Below are 21,884 nucleotides of genomic sequence, written 5' to 3' on the forward strand. Positions count from 1 at the left end.
AACAAAGAAAAAACAGGATAGCATTACAAAAAATTTAATTGGTCACTCTTTACAATAAGGTTCCACACGTTAACATTTGGTAATGCACAAGGTATAATGAACTAACAATTAACAATAATTAGTTTTACAGCATTTATTAATCTTAACTTAGAAATATACAATATAGTACATAAATTAATCTTAATTTTTAATTGTTCATTGTTAGTTCATAATGTATTAACTAATGGTACATTTTGCAGTTAAAAATGTAATAGTACATGCAGAAAATTACCATTTTTAATTAATTCTGTAAATGTATTATTCATTGTTAGTGCATGTTAACTAATGTTAACGTATACAACCTAGTGTAACCTGTAAATTTATCTAAATGGACAAAATTGACGTGACCTGAAACATAAATTTGAATGAATGGAGAACACTGAAACTTTTCAGAGGTTACTGCAATTTATTTTCCATTCCTCTAAACTGAACAGAACGTACAGTTTTGAAAATCAAAAATAACACCTTTCAAAGCAGTTCAGCTTCACACAATTGGCACTTACAATGGTAACAATAGTGTCTGCGTGTCATTATCTAGACACTCACAAACACACCCATGCAAACTTTCTCACTCGCGCTCTCTGACACACTCACAGAAGGGAATGTAGTAGGAGAGACAGTGGAATGCAGGACAGCTATCATACATTCTCCTTCTGACCTCTCCTCCCAGAAATGAACAAAAATACAAAAATAAACACACTTTAAAAAAGTACAACTCATTTACAAAGACCAAAGAATGCAAATAATAAAAAAACACAACAGGAAAAACAACAATATATCTGTCAAAGTTTTCCCATGTTAAAAACAGGTTGCTTGGTTCAGTTTTGCATCCAGTAGAAGGTTACACTGTGTGTGTTTGTGATGGGACCTAATGCTCAGTAAAGTGCATTTGATGCATCAGCAGACAGGAAGAGAGAAATGAACTTGGGTGCTAATGTGGCTCTGGGCCTTCCTAACACTGACAGATATGATCGAGCTACATGAACTTTACAACCTCCGCCGTAAACATCACACCTAAAAGACATTTAACATTGAAATAACATTTTGTTTCAGTTTATGCAAATGTAAATACATTCATAAATTACATGTGGGGTTAGGAGAATCAAGCTGAGAAACAAGAGAAGTCTGAAAACCAATGAATGCAATTCCTCGTATGAAAAAAATATGACAATATAGCCAAAAAAACTGAATTGAAATGACATTACCATGCATGGGTATTTTCCCCCTGAAATTAGAGGCCGAGAGATGGAGTCTCACACATACACATTTCATTGTCGTAAACTGGAATCCTCTCGCTTTCATAAATTCCTGATTGACTCCAGTTCCCATGGTTACACTGCAGTTCTTAGGCCTATGTGTATTGGCCTTTACAAGACACACCCATCTGACCGAGAAAAAACATAAGCAGTACAAACCAGAGAAAAAGAAATGAAGTGACAAAAAGAAAGAGTGCTCCGTTTAGGACACATGCAGAACTGTGTCTCAGAGCAACACAAGACACAGAACAATTTGTACATTTTTTCATGTTTGCTTGTCTGTTTGTTTTGATTTCCCACCCCTCAATAATTCACTTGGATATCATGCAATAGAGACGTGCAAAAAGATAACACCTAAATCCACAAAACACACTTTCATAAATGGCTGTGTTATGAATGCTTAATAACATGTGTATAATGTGTATGTCTACTCCATGCCGACCTACAGAGACAATATGACTTAAAAGCAGTGCGGAAGCCACAGGTCAAACAAATGCACAGGATGCCCCTACTGAATGTATTAAAACCATATGGATGCATAAAACAATTCTTCTCTTAGTCTATGCAGCTGGGGTAAAACAATACTAACATTGCGCTGTCGTCTTTTTTTTTTCCTTCATTGATTATCTTTTCATTTGAACTAAAAGATATTGATTGATTGGCACTTGTTCAATGCTTCTAAATAAGTAATCGATATCTAATGTTTCATCACACACCTACATGTTGAGAAGCTGTGAAGGTCTAATTTGGCACAGGTTGACTATTATTACTGCGTCTATGTAATTAATATTGATACACCTCGTTTATACCCCTGGTCAAAAACAAGCACAATCCTAATCAACAGACCAGACATTTTTTTTTTCCAACTAAAATATTTCTTTATATTTCACTTATCAAATAGCAGCATTTTTTAATTTTTTTTTCAACTTACAGTATTACAAAAAGTACATGTAAACCTATTCATTCAAAATTTGTAGTAAATCCAAAGGCTCATACAACAGACATAACAAAACACAAAACTTGACAACATGCTACAATATTGCTTCCAATAGTTCTTTACATTTTAAGTCGATCTAAAATTATCAGTGACATAGATATGGACACCAGCACTCCAAAAAGAGCAACTCTAATGCACAAACAAATCGCAAAGCTAATCTTAACCAGGCTTGATTGGCACTTTCATCATCCACATGAGTATAACGAATAAATCACACACTGAAACCAACAGCGCAAGACTGCATTTAGACCACAAACTAGAGGAACTACACCAAAGTACACAAAGAACATGAGACGCGACGGATTCCACAGTTTCATTTTTTTTTTTTTAAATGAAGGAAAAATGCAGTAATGATCATAGATAGCTCTCAGAGAGAGGAGAGAGAACACTGAGCTCAAACAATAGTGGCGTCATCGTTTTAGATTGAGGTGGCTATCACGTCCATCTCCTTTGCGTTATAGTTTTTTTTTTTTTTTTTTCCAGAGTTAAAAAAACCTTCCTCTGGGTTGATACATCTCTATACGTTCTCTCAGCGTACAGATTCCCTGTTCTAGCTAAAGTAATGAATCATTATCAGGCAGAACTTCAATGAGAGCACGAGAATCTAATCATGAGTATTAATGTTGGACTATGTGGTGTATTTTTACAGAGGTATGGTGTTCACGACACAGGGCAGAATACCCTTCGACCCCTGCAGAGAGACACAACCTCCACAATACACACACACAACACATCCGTGGCGACCGGCATCCTGGAGAGGAAGAAAGCGAGAGGGGATAGGAGCAGAGAAAAAGAAAACAGAACTGGTAAAAGAGCAAGACCCAAGGGGCTCTAAGATAGAGGACTGGAAGAAAAAGAGGTAGTCCAAAGACAGAGGGAGGACAAGAGACTAGGAGAGAGTGAGAAGGACTTACTCCTAATGTCATGAGTGTATAATCAAAATCTCTAAAAACCAAGTTTATATTCAACAAAATTAATTGTATTTCTCCGAATATAAATGAATCTCCCTTGCCAGTAATCATATTACCCTCATATTGCTGCACCAACTCTAGTGCTTGTGCTTCTGAAATCAGGTACATAGTTTGATCTCCAAACAGAATAACTAATACTCTGAGAACTTGGTGTCTTTTGGCTGGTACTCAAATACAAGTAAATCATTATAGAGAATATATGAACTGTACGGTATGGCACTGCATTTCAAACTTTATTTAAAAACAGCAATCACAAGAGATGGGAAACACTTTATGGTAATACTCCATGCAATTATGCAATGGATATAAATAGGTCACTCTCTCCCCCTCTCTATATCTCTCTCTGTCTCTTCCCTCCTTTTTCTACATTTCCATTCCCCCCATACAGAGTAAATTAGAGGGCTGGTAGTTGAAGGGAGATGATGAATGTCTTTTAGAGTGTGTATGTAGGTCAGCAGTAGATTGGGCTGTGCAGTGTCGTTATATATAGAAGTCCAGGGTTCAAACGGTGATCTGCTAATTAATGACAGGACTGGGCGCGGCGGGGGAATCTGACCCTTGGTGACCTCCAGTTTGGCGAAAGAGCAAGGTAAACTACAGGTAGTCGTTCCTACAGCGGGGCCTTGTAGCCCGTGTTCTTGTGCTCGCTCGGTTTCATTGCTTTATTCCGTCATGCTGTGTCTTAACAGATGCACCCTTGATGGTGTGAAATATGTACAGTACATTCCATAGTTGCGATGGCGTCAGGCCGCTGGATTCACAGTGTGGTTCAGAGACGATCGTTCGCTCTGTACAGGAGCTCCTGCTCACTCTCCATGCAAGAGCCAATTGCTGGCAAGACCGAAAATGCTTTTAGCAGCGTAACACTTTGATGCAGTGTACAACTGTGGAATAAACTAATGATTAACTATCACCACCTTTCGGTGCACCAAAAAACAACCTGTTGATCAGTGGAAAAGGCGGTGGGCAAATAACTCTCCAGCAATACTTTAGGAGCCGTGTGTCTGACACAATGGCCTGCAGTCTCAATGTTGTTAGACATTTGGTTTCTCATACGAAGCAGATATGAGATCAGTTCATCTGCAAGAGTTTGCCTTGCAGTAACACTGCTGTACAGAAGAAGGCTGAAGGTTGACAGTCATTACAGTGGTATCCTCTGGCCTTCGATTTAGTTCAAACAGGTCACAAAAGCTGTACGGCATTTTAGAATCTCTTTCGCTACCTTAACTGCACCTCTGTTGCCAGCCTGATGCAAACAGGCATAAACCGCGAAGTGAATGAGGCGACATTTGTAATGCACCCAAGACTTTGCTGCACTGCATACAAACTGTAAATCGTTCTCCTTCTCAAACATGAGGTATGACAACCTGAGCTCCTTTCGAACGAAACAGGCACAGACATTGCCTGGCTCCTCCAATCAGAGGAAGAGGAGGAGTTAAGAGGTACATCTGTCTAAACAGGTCCAATTATTTTCAAGTTCAGGATTCTAAGGACTTAAATTCCTTGGTAGTGTGTCCAAACGTTAGCTGTAGATAAAAGTTAGTTAGTCAAAACAGACGTTTTGTCTCTCTTCTGGTGTGATCTTTTGAATATCCACTCATTGTCAGTCACAAAATGCCCTGTAATTCCTCATGAGGGCTACAAGAAACTCAATAAATCCTAAAATCAGTAGATATGACAACAAAATCTCTTCAAAATTTGATCGCATGTGTTTTCTTATAGCACCAAAGTGGGATCTTGTTATGAAACTGCACTTGCAAGTTTTTTTTGTTTTGTTTTTTTGGATATATAGATGTGTATAGGTGTGTGTCTGTGTGATGTTTGTGTGTGGTTTACATTCCTGTCCTCTAATGTTGAGTATCTGACCTTTGACATATTCTATCTGTCTGTGGCTGAAGTTTAGGTATCTACTCTAAACAGTATCTCAGTTTGATACTCAATTTACATATAAAAAACCCCAACAATATCAGGAAGTCTTTATACATTCAGGTCAACCTGGAATCACAGGTTTGAGTAAATCTAAAAGAAACTTGGTGTGACCATGTGTGAACCAACCATGATGGAGAATAATCACAGAGATCCAGTTATGTAATGCAGATCGAAAGCTTTCAGCAGGTGTTTCAGATTAAGTCTCAGTTGAAAACAAAAAGGGGCAAATCATGAGTTAGTAAAATCCTTCATAGGTATCTTCTCAGTATCTGACCCAACAAGATAACTGTTTCATTTCAGGCCTACACTATAGTTGTGGAGACTGAATTCACTAATATCAAAACAATAAAAAATGTCCTTGCTCTGGGTGTGGATCAGGTAATTAACTAAACTGTAAGGAATCTGCAATGGAAGCAAACAGCTGAAAACAGAATAAAAAAAAAAAAAACCCCGGCTAAGAGAGAGGAGACTTCTCTGAGTGCCCCAGGGCTCAATACTCAGACCTACACAACTAAACAAATTTTTTTAAAAATACAGCAGAATTTCAGTCACAAAATATCACATTTCTCCCCAAACAGATTATCTCTCCACAGTTCTTTCTGACCCCCCCCCACCGTTGTCCTTATTTTGTGTTGAAATATTTGGACATGATTTTTGCTCCAACCCATCCCATTCTTCCTCTCTTTCATTTATCCAGTCATCTATTCATTCGCACTTTTCCTTCGCTTCCCATTTTTGTTGTTCCCCTCCCCGCTCCGGTCCATCTCTAGCCCACCTTTTGAGGGTTGGTGGCACGGACCCCTTGCTCATATGTGATTCGCTGGCTGATGAGATACTGGGCTGCCTGTGTTGCCGCAGGTGACCCCGTGATGGTCACTTTGCGATTGCGTGTGCCTGGAATGAATTCTCCCTTCTTGGAGATCTGAATTCGTGCCCCTGTCAGCTCCTGATACTCCACCAGAGTCTTGCCACCCTTTCCCAATATGGCACCGACCAAGTTCTCCGGTACAGCGATCTCAACCACCTCCTTTCCACCTTCTGCCAGCTTCTCTGTGCCAAGCAGAGACGATGCCACCAGTGGGGATGAGGGGTTCAGGTACCCATTAGATGCCCCTGTGGCGGCTGCTAGAGAGCCCAGTGAGAATCCCCCTAAGCTAGGTGCTGCAGGGTGACCGCCCCCTCCAGAGGCCTCACTGGCATATGTGGCAAGCAGGTTGGCAGCAGCTGCAGCTGCAGGATTGGCACTAGCTGCAACAGCAGCAAGAACTCCAGATGCAGCGGCCGGGTTGAGGCCTAGCCCCAACATATTGGTGTTATAGCCATAACTGGCCAAAGTGTTCAAGGCAGACGTAATGGCAAGCAGATCATTACCGGAGAGACTAGACATAGTGGCAGGGAACCCTCCCATGCCTGCAAGGCCCGCCTGGCCAAGCAGTGTTGAGGCCGTAGCTGCCGCTGCGGCATTGGGTAAGACCTCTGTAGAGTTGGCGAAGGGGGAACCGGTGGGGTTAGAGTTGGCCACAGGACCAGTGATGTTAGAGTAACTAATATTGAGACAGCTGCTGCTCTGTGGGTCCTCTTGGATCTTCTGAACAATGATCTCCACAGCCTTGCGGTTCTGCTCTGGCTCCCCACTCACCGTCACAACGCGCTCCTGCAGATTGATGCCCTCAGGCTTCTGAGAAAGCTGCACCCAGGCTCCCGATTGCTCCATCACAGCCTTAACTGTAGCCCCACCTTTACCGATGATGAGCCCTGCAGTGCTGTTGGGCACGATAAGTTTGGCCTGTGGAGGAGGGGGAGTGTCACTTTGATTAAGGAACAGAATTACATGCATGAGACTGCACACAGATCCAAAAATAGATCCTGTAATAAACTCAAAAAGTATACGTACTGGTTATGTGTGGATGTTTGTTTTCTGTGCTCACTTTTTGAATTTCTGACATTGTTTGTGATGGCTGCAATTTGTTTGAGGAGCTGCATTTCCAGTATGTTACTCTGTATGCTTGTATATGTTTAAGAGTGTATAATAGCATGTGTGTGTGTGACTGTGTAAGGTCTGGCTCTTAAGTCAGTGCTTATATCAGCCATTTGTTGATCCCTGGTCTTACATTGCAGCTGCTCTCTCTCTCACTCCCTCTCTCTTTCTCATTCTGCCAGGATCAAGCAGGTAAAAATAACCCACTGCTCTCACACTTTGCTGCCCCTCTCTACCACTCTTTCCCTGGGGAACAACCACCAGCCTGTCCTGCCCTCTACCTTCACTGGGCCGGTATATCTGCCTGAAGTGTCCAGTGTTGCTGATCTTCAAATAGCTGATGTGTCTGTAATGTTATTCCACAACAAAACGATAGTACATTACTGGACTAAAATCTGGTTCAGGGGAATAACTTGTCTGCACATTTGATTCTGATTTTTACGAGTGCATAATAGTCTGACAACTAATACTAACTAGTAACATATACTTACAATACTGTGCAAAGGTTTATGCAGTTGTGAAAAATTTTGTATAGTGAGGATGTTTTCAAAATTAACTTCATACAAAGTGCAGTGAACATAAAAACTAAATCAATATTTTGTGTGTCCACCCTTTGCATTTAAAACAGCATCAATTCTCCTAGGTACACTTGCACAGTTTTTCAAGGTTGTTGGCAGTAGGGTTGCTGCAAGCATCTTGGAGAACTTGCCACAGTTCTATGTATTTAGGCTCTTCATGTAATCCCAAACCCAGGCTTTGTGGGGTCATACCATCTGTTGCAGGACTCCTTGTTCTACTTCTATTTGCAAAGGAATGTTTGGAAATCTAAAATTGATATTTCCTATTGACACACTAAAGCAGAAGATATAAAATAACATCTTAAGACAAATGTTTTTGTGAAACATCTAATGTGCTTAAGACTTTTGCACAGTACTGCTGCTGCACATGTTGGGGTTTAATGAAAACATTGTGGAGTAGTGGTAAAGCAGCCTTACAGAACTAACCTGTTTAATGCGGTCTGGGTTAACAGTAGTCTGTGGTTGGAGAATGCTGACTGGCTCGGTCTTTTGACTGCTCTGAGGCATCTCACGAACTTTTTCAGCGATGAAGTTATGGACTCCATTTAGCGCTTCCACTGTACCCTGAATCAAACAAACACGCTCTGTCGTACCTGAGAAAACAAACATGTACACACACATAAATAATCACATAAGCTACTACAAAACAAATAATATCAGTATGTAAAATTAAAAAAAAAAAAGTACTAGTAAACTAATATTATAAATGATTCTGACTGGCCCACGGTTGTGATTTGATGCTTTAAAATAAAAATAAATAAAAATAATAAAATAAATAAATAATGGAAACACAAAAATTCTAAACAAGCAAATTCTTTGTTCAATATAATATGCACATAATTCTGCTCAGACATTTACAAACCCTTTTTTGAATGATCATGAAATGTCTTTTTATTTTTTTTATTTTTCTTAGTACTGCCCTGAAGAAGCTGCATAACAAATATTTAAGTATAATCTACAAGGTACAAAATAATAAATGAAATTAACCAAATAATATTTTTCAAAAGATGTAAATATACTGTGAGTAAACTTTTGAAAAGTATAATTTGGGTTAATTTATCATTTTGTCTTGTGGAATATATGTAAACGTGTGTATGCATCTGTTATGCCAAATAACTTCATCTGGGCAATATTAAATGATCCCTAAATTAAGCGAAATGGTAAACATATTGATGATTCTGTATGTAAATGTATGAGCAGAACTGTATCAGAAAGACTTGTAACACGGGGTAATGTCTGCATGATTTTATTCATCATGAATCCTTAAAATTCTGAACTTGTCCTCTCTAACTGCATCACTCCCACGGGACACACCACACAAATGTTCAAGGTGGGCATGCGGACACACACACACACACACACACACACACACACACACACACAACTAATCTCCGGCATCTCATAGCCCTGAAGCAGTCGACCTGTCCAGAATACTATAGTAACAGTGAGAGAATCCACAGAGCTCTCACTGGGCTGGAAACAGTTTTCCATGGCCAGAGAGATTAAATCTACAATGTATTCCTGTTACACAATCCACTGCGTATTGTCGGTCTGAATTCAAGTTAGGATTTGTTCAGTCTTGGGGTGGAAAGTATCATCAATGTCCTAAATATACTGTCATGATCATCTTCTAATTCATTTGGAGGGAGAGAGATGTGAGAAGTGGGGGTATGTAGGTTGTTGGTAGTGTGTGTTTGTTTCCGGGCAACAGTGCAGAGAGATGGTCATGCATATGTGCCCCAACAGACATGCAATACTTGACCAAGCGTTTGTTCCTCAGCTGTGCTCCTCTGCTATTTTACCACCAGATTGAGTATCACACATCTGCTCCACAAACACTTGTTCTTATCTAAAGCACAGCACACACAGCAGAGTGTGTGGGCCAGGTTTTGCCTACATTGTGGGGGACCACACAAGGATAGTAAAACCTCAAATCACCTACATTGTGGGGACCAGCCAACAGTCTCCTTTAGGAAAAACATTGTAAGCATACTAAATAATGTCTTAATGAAATTATAAAAAATGTAGAAAGGTTTGTGTGAGGGTTACATTAGGTTTAGGAGTAGGGGCAAGGGACAGAAAATATCATAAGCTCAGTATAAAAACAATAGGTAACACTTAACAATAAGGTTCCATTCGTTAACATTAGTTAATGCATTAGGTATTATGAACAAACAATGAACAATATATCTTTTTTTACAGCTTTTATTAATATTTAAGTTAGTTCATAAAAATTTAATTGTTCATTGTTAGTTCATAGTTCATTAACTAATGTTAACAGATACAACTTTTGATTTTAAACATGTAGTAGTATATAGTCATGTTGAAAATAACATTAACCAAGATTAACACATGCTGTAAAAGTATTGTTCATTGTTAGTTGATGTTAACTAATGATGTTAACTAATGTTAACAAATGGAACCTTATTGTAAAGTGTTTCCAAACAATAGAAGTCAAATGTGTGTGTGCCACCAACTCTCCTCCAGTTTGCTCTTAAATATGTTTTACGGCTTACACAAAGCAAGCATGCTTCAATTAAGCACATACTAGGTGTGTGTGTGTGTGTATGTGTGTGTGTGCGTGGAGTGTGAATTTCAGTCCTTCTCTTGCTTGTAGGAGGTGTGGTTTGTGGTAGGTGTCTGAAGTTATATGAGTTTTGAGAAAAGACTGAATTGTAATGTACATGTGCGAGTGTGACATGCTTCAGTATGTGTGTGGTAAAGGATATACTGGCTGGAGTAACCTACGCTCAGCTGTAGGTGAATTCTTTTATAGCTCTCTTGTGCGCCAGAGACAGTTTAAATGTTTCCTTTTCAGTGTCTTATAAGACAAATGAGGTCTGGAAGAGAAGCTGCTATTATATCAGAGACAAGAACGACTGAGGATGTGCTGGTGTATGTGCCAGAGCAGCATTGTGTTATTGTGCTGTATAATACATTGTGTTGTACTGTGATGTCGTGCTGTTAGTATAAACACATTGAATAGAAATTAGAAGTACGGTGTGTTAAAATAGTTGTTCCATTGGGTGGAATGGTGAATTTGCAAAGAAAAAAATGAAGGAAAAGGAGAGCGAGAATGTGTGCGTTAGTAGAAGGGTGAAAGGCAGAACAGGTGGTCTCAAGACAGATTTAGCTGTAAAGTGTGTGTGTTTAATGAATGAAAACATAGCTATTCACATACAAATTATGTTCACAATACTCAGCTGTACACTTCAAAGCTGCGAAACACACACACACACACACACACACACACACTCTCTCTCTTTCTCACATATTTCCCCTCCCTATGGGCACATTTTCCATTGTCATTCTCTGCGGATTTTATTTTTTCAGGCTACAATATCAAGCAGCTTTTTAATGACATACATTGTGTAAATGATACTATAGTAAATGACACAAACAGACCAACACCTGTAAGCAGATATATACGCACTAATCTACCGCGGTGGAGCTCTGAGCCGTCTGTCAGACCTACTGCATAATATTCTGAGCATTTACAAGCTTGTTGCTCTTTAAAGACTTTCATCCCAAAAAGATTCTAGAAAATTCAGTATGCAAAAATCTACTTATGTAGAAAATCAATGTTTGTCAGTAAAGGTAAAGATTGTTTATACAATAAAATAGTACATTCAAAACTCCTTAATCCTTCCATTGCAAAAACTCCTTCACTCTTAAAAATAAAGGTTCCAATTACAATTAAAAAAGGTCTTACAGCCTGATGCCATAAGAGAACCTCTTATTTCTATTTTCAAAATAATTTTTATTCTCTATATGTACAGATAAAAACCTATAAAACAGAACAGTTAATCAATTAAAATGACTAATCATAATTAAACTTGTGATTTTTTTCACTACATATTTATATGATTAAAAAAGTGACTAATCATATAAATGACAATGATAAATGACATCCAGTTTAATAGGAGTTTAATATGAGGAACTGAATTCTGGTTTGGTGTTGATGAAGGAGTACTTGAGCCTTATTGACTGGGGGTACATAAGACAAAAAAGGTTTGGAGACACTGCTCTTGTTAAAAAAAAAAAAAAAAAAAAAAAAAAAAATGATATAGGACGATCTAAGGAACCATGTAACATTTAAAAAAAAAAAAAAAAAAAAAAAAAAAAAATTCCCACTACCAATATATCTCATTTAAGAACCCTATACATTGAAAAACTGTTCTTGATAAGAAAGAGAAAAAAACAAAACACTGAAGAATCTTTATTTTCAAGTTTTTTTTCCTTATTAACTGTGACATCTGTTCCACAGTAAACACAATTATTTAACTGTAAGGATTTATAACATAGATCTAATAACATTAAGTATAAATAGATGAGATATATACGAGTGGTTTATGTATAATAAACCAAAAAGTAAGTTCTGAAATGTGAGATGTCCATCATCATTAAAGCCAGACATAATTAACTGAAGATGTACATTTATATGCACATTACCTGGGTAGAAGTCTTTAGATTTGGACAGTTTGATGGTGGCTCCGGTCTCTTTCTGAAGCTGAACGATGGTCTGTCCCCCTTTACCGATGATCGAACCAGCAGCATAGCTGGGAATCAACACCTTCAGGAAATATTCACCCTCCTCTGCAGCCACGCAAAACAAAAAAGAATTAGAGATAAAAGCATCTTTACAGTGAATGTTTTTGACTGAACATCTCTGGCACAAATTTCACCCAAAATATATTTATACTTGTTTGGAAATTACCAATCGGAACTCAAAAGCAAAAAACTGTTCTCAGACACACATCCTCCATAATGTAGTAGTAATAATAAAATAGTAAAGAATTACTTAATAACTACTAAACAATAATTACACTATTATTATTAATAATCATAATAATAAATCATTAGTATTAGTATTATTATATGCATAGTAGATAGTAGTAAATATCACAGTATTTGTTTTAATTGTTAGTGATGTGCATTTTGTAGTCATTTTGTTTAATTCAGACAGGATTTTTTGGGATGTGTAACACAGTTCTGCAGTAAGATTATATAACAGTTTGCAAACCGTATGAAGTCAACCAGAGGCTACTTGAACGTAGCATTATTATACCTCACTACAAATCCTCCTTTTGAAACATTAAACAAACTAAACATGATTCTGTACTGTCTGATTCTTTTCTTCACTTTCTCTCTTTTCATGTTTCTTTCTCTCTCCCTGATGTGTTCCTTCAGATTGTGCCTCTGTCCCACTTTTTCCCATGCAGAGCTAAAGTGACCTGCTTTGGGTTGGTAGAGGTCTAAATTTAACCAAACTATCTTTGCGTTTTATGGCCTACACTATATTCCTTGGCATCTCACTCTCTCTCTCTCTCTCTCTCTCTCTCTCTCTCTAACACACACACGCACAAATGGTCAGCCGGCTGACAAACTGCTCAGATCCTCAGCATCGTGGTAGTATCAAAGACAGAAGTTTGAGGTTTAAGTAGTGTGTGGGGCGGGTGGTGTGTGCGTGTAGGCAGTTTGTAGCGCTTCACTATACTGAGGCCATGGGCTTGTGGGTAATTGCCTGGAAGGCTGTTCAGGCAGGAGCATATGGATGCTAAATCCTCAGATTATTCCTGAAGAACCCAGCCAACAGCACACTAGTCAGTCACAGGTTCCCGGGGGAATGAGGTTTCCTTCACCCACAACAATATTAGACATCTTAAACACAACATATGGCCCAGAGTGCATTACTAAGCCAAGGGAAGTTCAGTGGTTTACACATTACAGAGATTTCAATATTGAGTTTTACATGAGAGTCTATACTATTGTCATCAAACAAAATCTTTGGTGATAAACATTCAGCTCAATTTCCATCATGACCTGATGTCAGGCTGCTCAAGCCACGTTGGACATCTGATACAGCTCACTAAAACATTGTGTTGGCACAACTCAAACAAACCTTTTAAATGAGTTTGCCGCAAAGATTGTATTTTATATGCTTTTCAGTGCATTAGTGTGTTGCGTAAAAGTATGTGTACCAAAGGGAAACAGTGTAAAAGTATTATATCAGTGTCTTTTGGAGACTGTAGTAAATCAGACGGATAAGATGGGTTTTGCAGACTCAAATGCCCCCAATCTTCAGCAGCTGACCCTGTACCACTGCAGAGGAAGAAGAGAGAGGAGAAGGAGAGACACTAGACAGAAGAAGAGAGAACGAGAACTGCAGGATGTAAGCAGGATAAGAGCAAACACGCTACTAATAAACAAAAGAAGCCAATAATAATAATTAAAAAAATGTGATGGAAGAGTAAAGGAAAGAAGCTGAAAAATAAAAACGGCATGAAAAAGATATGTCTGGAATGAAGAAAATAATATTATACCAGAAAGGAAAGATTATTTCAGAGAGTGGTAGAAGAATAGGGCAGCTAGGAGCAGAGAGGACAGATGAGGAGAAGAGGAGAGGGGAGGGGTGGCAGAGAGAAGGTGAAAATATTATGGTCTCTAAGCAACTCTGATTGACTCTCCTATGGGAATGCTTGATACCTTCCAAATCACACTGAAGTCCGCTACATAATACTGAGCTGAACACCACTTTCACCTGTACAATACTGCTGCTGTGAGTCATTTGATAAGGAGCAATTGTGTGGTTCTTTCAGAAACACAACACACTCTCATTGGAAGGCAAGTCCGGTCAGTATTGTAAGAAATCAATCATACTATCCAGACAATCCCAATAATACCATCAAATCAGAGGATCTGGGAAATCCAAATATATTAATTTTTTTCAGCTCAGGCATATATAATCAAGCCAAGAGTGGGAGGGTCAGTTAATAGATGGAACCAGGATCAAAGCAAACATTAGCTTCAGTTGTAATGCATAATCAGGTCAAACAGAAAGACAAAGAGAGTCAGAAAGACAAAAAAGCCAGAAAGACAAAAAAGAAAGAAAGAAAGAAAGCTCACACGCAGTACAAATTGCTTATACGCAGCTGAATGTGCAATGCACAGTTAGAAAGATACTCGAGCAGAATTTAAATGGAAAAGACAATTCGAGAAAAACACAGAGGGACCCAATCACTCACATTTCCACACAATTCTATGGGAATGCATTACACTGTGGAAAAGGCCAAATAAAAATGTCATAGATCTATATAGATCTAAAAGCTGTTATCTGCAGCACTGCTATTCTTTTGTTCATCCCTCTCTTTTCTCTTCTCTTTCTCCCTCTCTCTCTCTCTCTCTCTGACTGACTGGTTCTGCTCTGTCACTCCTGAAAAAAATTATTTGTTAAATGAATAAGTGCAAATGTCACAGGGTGAAAGATTTATTATTCTCTGCACTGGGACTGACCTCATGTTTCTTAATAACACACGCACAACGTCCAACAAATGCTTAATCTCGTAAAGACTTCACACACTCTCATATACAAATGCTCAACACGCAAGGAAATGATGACCACCAGCTCTCTCCATAGGGCCCTTGAGAGTGGGTAGTGAACAAGATGAGGATCTGGATGAAACCATGCAGAGAGGTTCAATCTGTACCTGTCCTCTGCAGCGCTCCAGGTGCGCAGTGGAATACGCATTACATCATTGCCTTACCCAACTCAATGCTCTCTGCCACACACGACTGACAGGTAATGATAGGATTCCAGTCCACGATGCTCTCTGCAGCCATGGTTCACACACGCACACACATACACAGCTGGGCAGATCTTGATCTTATCAATGACTGGTCTGTTAAAGGGGAGGGTGCGAGTGTGGATGGAATGAATGCAGACACTGTTACAGGGACGGTTTAATGAGGGAAGTTTGCAGGGATCGGAGGAAGAGGACAGGACACATTATACACACGCTCAGAAATCCATGATGGAGGTTTCTGAAGAGCGCAGCCGGAGGGCTAAGGAGCAAGTGAGTTCATAAGACATGGAAACAAAAAGAGAAAACGAAAGGGCAATCAGGGCTCTCATAATCAATGAAGTACGCCCGACCAGCACACCCATGACACTTCTTGTCAAATGCAGGAACCGAATCACTGATTCTCACCGTATACACTGGCAGCCGATTTACAGATTGGTGACGGCATGGGACTGTTTGACCTTGGCCAGTGAGGAGCAAAAACTTCACTCTCTCCATAATGGCTGGCCATCAATAGCCTCACAATGGTTTCCAAGACGACTTCGAGATGACATTTCGAAGGCAAAAAGAGCCAATGGGAAAGGGCTGCTGTCTGTTACCTGTTGTTAGAAGGGAAACCTAGAGCACATTCTTATGCAGCTCTGATTTCAGAGCAGCGCTTTGGGAGCGCTGCTCTCCCTGCTTGCGGCAATGATGTAAGAAACACTGGTGTAACAGGTTTTCAACAGTGAGAGTCTGAGTAAATAATACAATCTGTTGCTGATGTTTGCCAGCGAGCCGTACTTACACAGCCGCTAACAGAGTCAGATGCTCACAGACTCAAACCTATGATTACACACACACCATATACTGTGTGAAGAGAGTGTCATGCAAACACACAGAGGGAGTGGGTCAAGAGAGATTGCATTGTTAAACCCCCACACCCCCAAGAAACACACACACTCACATATTCTGCATGTGAAAAGGAGGGCCTGTCCTAAGCACACTGCAAGGACAACCAAGCCTCCCCTTCCCAGAGAATGAATGAAGAGATGCCAGCAGAGGACAGGGCAGAAAGGGCGAAAGAATAGATAGTGAAAAGAAAAATGGTCAACTCGTCCGCACGCACATCTCTTACATTCAACAAGTCAACAAAAGGAGACAGCATCTCTTACCCATTCTGCTGTACTGTACTGGAGGTGGTGTTCAGATATCCATGGACACTTAGAGGCTGTACCAGTGAGCGATACCCGACTGCAGGCTGATCATAGGAGCTCTGCTGCCGTCAAGGAATGTGGTCAGTCAACCTTTTTCCCCAGGTTCGTATCCGAGAGGGGGACAACGTCAGCGCATCCTCCCCTCCATACCCGCAGTCAGCCCCCGTCTCTCTCTCTTTCTCTCTCTTTTTCCTCTCTCTCTTTCTCTGATTGTGTGTGATGGTAATGGAATTGCTGTGAGTGCGTGAGTATGTGTGTATGAAAGTGTCTGTGTGTGTGTGTTTGAAGCGGAGAGGCTTGTATTGTTCAGGCAGAGGCGGACTGAAGGGGGGAATCTTCCTACTGCATCACCCTCTCCTTTCCTTCTCATCCATATTCAGAGAGAGCTCCAGCACTGTGCTGCATTCTACAGAGAGGCACCTAGCGTGTCCAATCACCCCGCACCCCTCCCCAGCGTCACACACAAACACACACACATATACACACCAAGGCTTTTTTTCCTCTTTGCCCCTTTGACGCAGCACTATAAAAGACGTAGCACCTTGCTCACATTTAGGTGAAATATGAAAAGGTAGGATGGAGGGAGGCTGCGGAGAGCCAACAAAAGAGAAAGAGTGAGAGAAAGTGCGAGGGAGTGACCTTGCGTGAGTGGAGAGGAGGTATAGATCAAAAATGGGGAGGCGGTGGACTCCTTGGATGGCCATGTTGGAAACACAGCGAGAGCGAGAGAGAGAGAGAGAGCGAGAGAGAGAGAGAGGGAGAGATTTGAAAATGGCAGAAAGGATCTGCCGCAGAGCGCCAAGGGGCCGGCCAACTAAATTACTGCCTATAAATCCTACGACTCTATACCCAACCGGCGTGGGTGTGCGTCTGCGCTTGGTGGGGGAGGGTGTATAAGCGTGGTCCCAGTTGTCATACTTCATTTGCATAGTAGCTTTTTTCAGCTGAGGTTGATAAATTCTCTACATATCCATAGAGGTATATTGATGCGCTCTGCTGGGTGTCTCGGATGCGGCATGCAGAGAGTAGAGATGCTACTTTGTTTAGAAAAACCGATCACGTTCAACACATCCACTGGACATTCTAGAATACATGCACCCTCTCTCTTTCTAGCCCCTCCTCTCCCCACCACCTGCCCAATTCACAGTCAACTCACGTCACCGCACACTGCAAGGGCACCTGTGTCCTTCTCTCCCTCTCTTGCTCCCCCTCTCTCTCACACCTTTTGATCTAATACTGAACCACACAAAAACACACCAACATAAATAGCTCTGCCAAAACCTCCACTAGCAACATTAACATACCATTTAAATTGCATCTGCTAAGAGGCCACACACACACACAAAGTAACTGCGTGTGCACTGGCAAAATTAGCATCAGCAATCAATGGCTGTTTACTAAAGGGGGCATAAAGAGGGATCTCAGTCAGTTACCATCCTGCTCTTCACTTTCTTCAGGTCAAAGGTCTTGCAGGGGGAAGGGAGTGTTCAGTGACATGATTGTTTTAATTAACAAAGCCAGTAAGGTTGATAGATAGAATGAATGAAGGGCCGAACTGCCAGTGAACAAAGAGACTGTGCAAATAAAAGACTAATCTGTAAAATGTCTCTGCAAAAGCTTACATACATGATTTGTATTAATACACCAAAGACTACATTCCCACTATACAGTCTAGGTATAGTTGTATATTATAATCATCTTTTTTTTTTTTTTTTTTTTACTGCTGTGTTGTATTACACTGATAATCTACTGATGTTTTAAAAGGTTTGCAAACTTGTACACTAAAACTAAAAAAAAAAAATAATAAAAAAATAACCTATTTTTAAAATGTACACATTTCAATTTCATAACAAAATTCCATCAAATTGAATTGTGTAAAGGTTAACTAAATTAATAAAACGTAAAATTATTTTATTTTATTAAAGAATACTCAATTAAATGTGATGGAATTTTGTTATGAGCTTGAAATTGGTTCAACTTAAAATTATTTTTGGGGGGTTTGAAATCTTACTACAGTTGTAATATATCGCAAATATCCTCTGATCTACACATGACTATAAAAATGCACTAACACCAATAATCTCTAACAACAAAAAGAAATAAATGAAATTTAAATCATTTATATTTTTATTGTAAATTATTAGTAGCATTATATTATCCTTTTTAATAATAATAACAATACGTAATAAAATCATAGTAAAGTACTACGTAGTTAATGATTAAATTTTTTTTTTTTTTAATTTTTTACATTATGTAGCCTATATTTTGTCGCTAGAGCAAAGTTAAAAAATATTGAACTTCATCAGTATTAATTTATATGTATGATGAGTAGTAGCCTGATAATAAAATGTGTTACTTGCTTTAGGAAATAACACCGTTTGTCTATAGCTAATTTTCTTCACACAAATCAACTCATAAACCTTCAACAGAACGCTCGACTCACCTCATTGGAGGTCAAACTCTCAGCACTGACAAACAGCCGCCACTCTCTGTCTGTGTGTTTGTTTTGTGTTTTCCTATTCACTCTGGCTGTGCATTGAAGGGTGATGTCGGTCCAAACACTCGCTGGACAGCTGCACTGAGTCTCCACAGCAGCAGCAGCTGCAGCTACCCTACGGATCACGCTCAACTAAAGCAAAACCCACAGTAATGTACACACGACTTAACGAAAACTTTATTTTTCCTCCTAACCAAAACTTTTACTGGTCTTCAAAAATGAACTGAAAACTTGAGTTTATTTCACAGTCAGAAAAAATTAAAACAATGACAATTGTTACGTAAAGTCTTACACCCTTCAACCCTCCGCAGATGCCACTGTGGGAAAGTTTTAGAAAGGCGATGAACATTTCAGATATGCACAGATTGAAGGAACCGCTCCTGAAATATTCACAGGGCATACACAACTTTGTTTGTTTCTCCCGTTACCTTTTCGGTTATTATTTAAAGAGCAATGACTCAGACCATCATGAAGAAATGCAATGGAATAAGATCATATCTAACGGACTATGAACCTGCCAAAAACACCCTATAACCTCTTCTTGACTTACAGGCTTAAAGTTATGACAGTGTTTCGTTGTCCTGTATTGTCCTCAAGTGACATAATAATATCAGCAACAAATAATGTCAGCCTTTCAAAATCAAAATAGTCCCCAGTTCTCTTTAGGATATGTATTAAGATGCTCCACATGGCGATATGGTAAGGAATGAAATCTTTTGTTTCTGCATGTGAATAGTGATTTAACTACAGCAGCAGCATGTGCGCTTTCTCCCTTTCATTCATTTTCTGCTCAGTTTAGCTCGACTCCCAGAGGAGAGACCACCACCACACTGAACATCACTCCAACGGGCCAGTCAGGTTTATATTAATATAAATATATTTTTAATAAAATTACTCAATTGTTTATATTAATTTAGTCACAAACACTGCCGTCTTATTTTCACGTCTTTAAAATGGCTTATTGGTATGCGAACCACTTTCTAAAGTCAAAAATCTATGCATTATTGCAGTCTTACCTTTTAAAACGAAAGGTTTAGTACAGTTATTTTGCAATGCATTTCTAAATCTAGACTACGCTACACTTAAGCTGACTCGAGTGGCTCGTTTGACAGATTTATTTAGAGCAGCAGGCCCGAGCACTGTCGATCTTACCTCCGGTGTAGGAGCGCTTGGTGCTGCTCGCTTCGGTCGGTGTTTCCAGTGGTCTCTTTCGGGAATCGGCGGGGTCCGAGTCCATGTGAGGTGACTGTGAGAGGTGCTGAGGAGCGGAGAAGATCCCGTTCTGCTGAACTACACCGCCAGCCATAATTTTGTCACCGGCTGGAGTTATTTACACCGCAAAACCGCACCGAAAACCACTTTCAAACGGACAGCGTCTCCTCTTCGAGCCGTCCGTATGTTTCTTGGAGCTTTAAATGTCATAAAAATGCCATGCTGCGTGTGTCCGTTTCTGCCTCGCCGTCCACTGGAGAAGCGGCGCATTAAAGCTCTAAATATAAAAATCCATTCAGATCAGTCAAGTCTATTTATTAGCGCGCACTCGACACTTGAGATGTCTCTCTGTGTATTCAGCGAACCATCTCGCTCACACACTCACGCGCAGCGCCCTCTCCAAAAACATTGTCGAAATCGTTGCCTCGCGCTGGCCAACTACGAAAACATAAACAAACCGAGGTTCACACGCAGAACAAGAGAGAGAGTTGAAACGTGATTGTTTCTCTTGCCTCGTTCCAGTCTCAGGTGGAAGTTTTTGGACGGGGTGTGCACCGGTTATCGCTGTCAATCCGTTTGTTTTGGAGTGTAAAACAGGAGATTTTGTTTAAAAGACGCGAGTCTTGGTCAGCGCGCGTCTGCTGTTCGGGTGACAGCGCTCTCGCGCAGCATCCCTGGACCAATTGTGAGCCAGAGCGCCAGAGCCCTCCTGACGTCACGAGCCGCATCCTTCAAAGAGTTTTTCCAGAGACTATTTATTTTGTTTTTTCAACGAAGAAGGGAAGTAACTTTGGGACTCGTTAGTGTGTAACAACTAGATTTTTAAATACAACGATCAAATTCTAAATGTGTACATAAAAGGATGAATAGTGGGTCACTTAATGATAGTCTTTTTACCTTTCTAATTAAAATTACCCACCACATTTGTTAGCTAGCACAATTCTGTGATATCAAAACTGAAAAAAAAAAAAACAAAAAAAAAAAAACAAAAAAAAAGTTTTTTTTTTTTTGTGACAAATCTGAAAAATCAATGACTGAAAACATAACAGTGTCCTGGTAATAAAAAATAATAATAACAGTACCCCAACAACCAAAATAAGGAGTTAAACTGATGTTCCTCAACATGTGACAAAAACTAAACAGGAGTCTTTCTACTTAAATGAAGAAAACTGGATTTCAGTCAAATCAATTTCATAACTGAAAATCAAAGAGGACATATCTCAGAGTTTCTAATTAAGTTATTTGTTTGACCTCTTGTGATTTATACCGCCATGTATAATAACAGCAAATTCTTTTTTAAATTACTGTTCAATCGCAAAACAGCACCAAAAAGCAACTACACCCAGAATAAAAGTGCTGTAGAGTTTTGACATGATAATTACATGATTCATTAAATCTTCATTTCATGCAGATTATCCACAGGATAATGTTATAATCTCCTATAACATCAAAGCTTCACTTGAGAGAGAAAATACAATGAAGGTTATACTGTATGTAAACAATACCACAGCCATATCCCAAGTAAAATATAAAGTAAATACAATTAAAACGTGTTTGTCATTACATAGTTATGTCCAATCCAGACAAGCAAACGCTTTGCAAACTAACAGTGTAATCTTGTGGGAGTGTGCACAGGCCTCAAATTGCATAA

At 39.5% G+C, this 21,884-nt stretch overlaps 1 protein-coding gene across 2 annotated transcripts; it reads right to left on the reverse strand.

Moving 5' to 3' along the window:
* Nucleotides 1-434: 434 nt before the first annotated feature.
* Nucleotides 435-21,838, reverse strand: LOC127439510 (RNA-binding protein Nova-1-like). Of its 2 annotated transcripts, none has more exons than XM_051695682.1 (4): nt 20,174-21,838; nt 12,201-12,344; nt 8,175-8,341; nt 435-6,978 (listed from the first exon to the last, which is right to left on the reverse strand). In XM_051695682.1, the coding sequence occupies exons 1-4, from the start codon at nt 20,325-20,327 to the stop codon at nt 5,959-5,961; spliced, it is 1,485 nt and encodes a 494-aa protein (XP_051551642.1). In that variant the 5' UTR covers nt 20,328-21,838; the 3' UTR covers nt 435-5,958. The 2 variants fall into 2 exon arrangements, with proteins under 2 accessions (XP_051551642.1, XP_051551649.1); XM_051695689.1 differs by lacking the exon at nt 20,174-21,838 and adding an exon at nt 16,483-16,860.
* Between the last annotated feature and the right edge of the window lie 46 nt (nt 21,839-21,884).

The sequence above is a fragment of the Myxocyprinus asiaticus genome, chromosome 4, assembly GCF_019703515.2.
Source record: "Myxocyprinus asiaticus isolate MX2 ecotype Aquarium Trade chromosome 4, UBuf_Myxa_2, whole genome shotgun sequence".
Lineage (NCBI taxonomy): Eukaryota > Metazoa > Chordata > Actinopteri > Cypriniformes > Catostomidae > Myxocyprinus > Myxocyprinus asiaticus.

Excerpts from the sequence above, each read along its gene's own strand:
- LOC127439510 (XM_051695682.1), bottom strand. The coding sequence starts at position 20,327 with ATGGCTGGCGGTGTAGTTCAGCAGAACGGGATCTTCTCCGCTCCTCAG. Across the intron at positions 12,345-20,173 it reads CAAGCGCTCCTACACCGGAG|AGGAGGGTGAATATTTCCTG; the intron begins GTAAGATCGACA and ends GCGTGGCTGCAG. Across the intron at positions 6,979-8,174 it reads ACCCAGACCGCATTAAACAG|GCCAAACTTATCGTGCCCAA; the intron begins GTTAGTTCTGTA and ends CCTCCTCCACAG.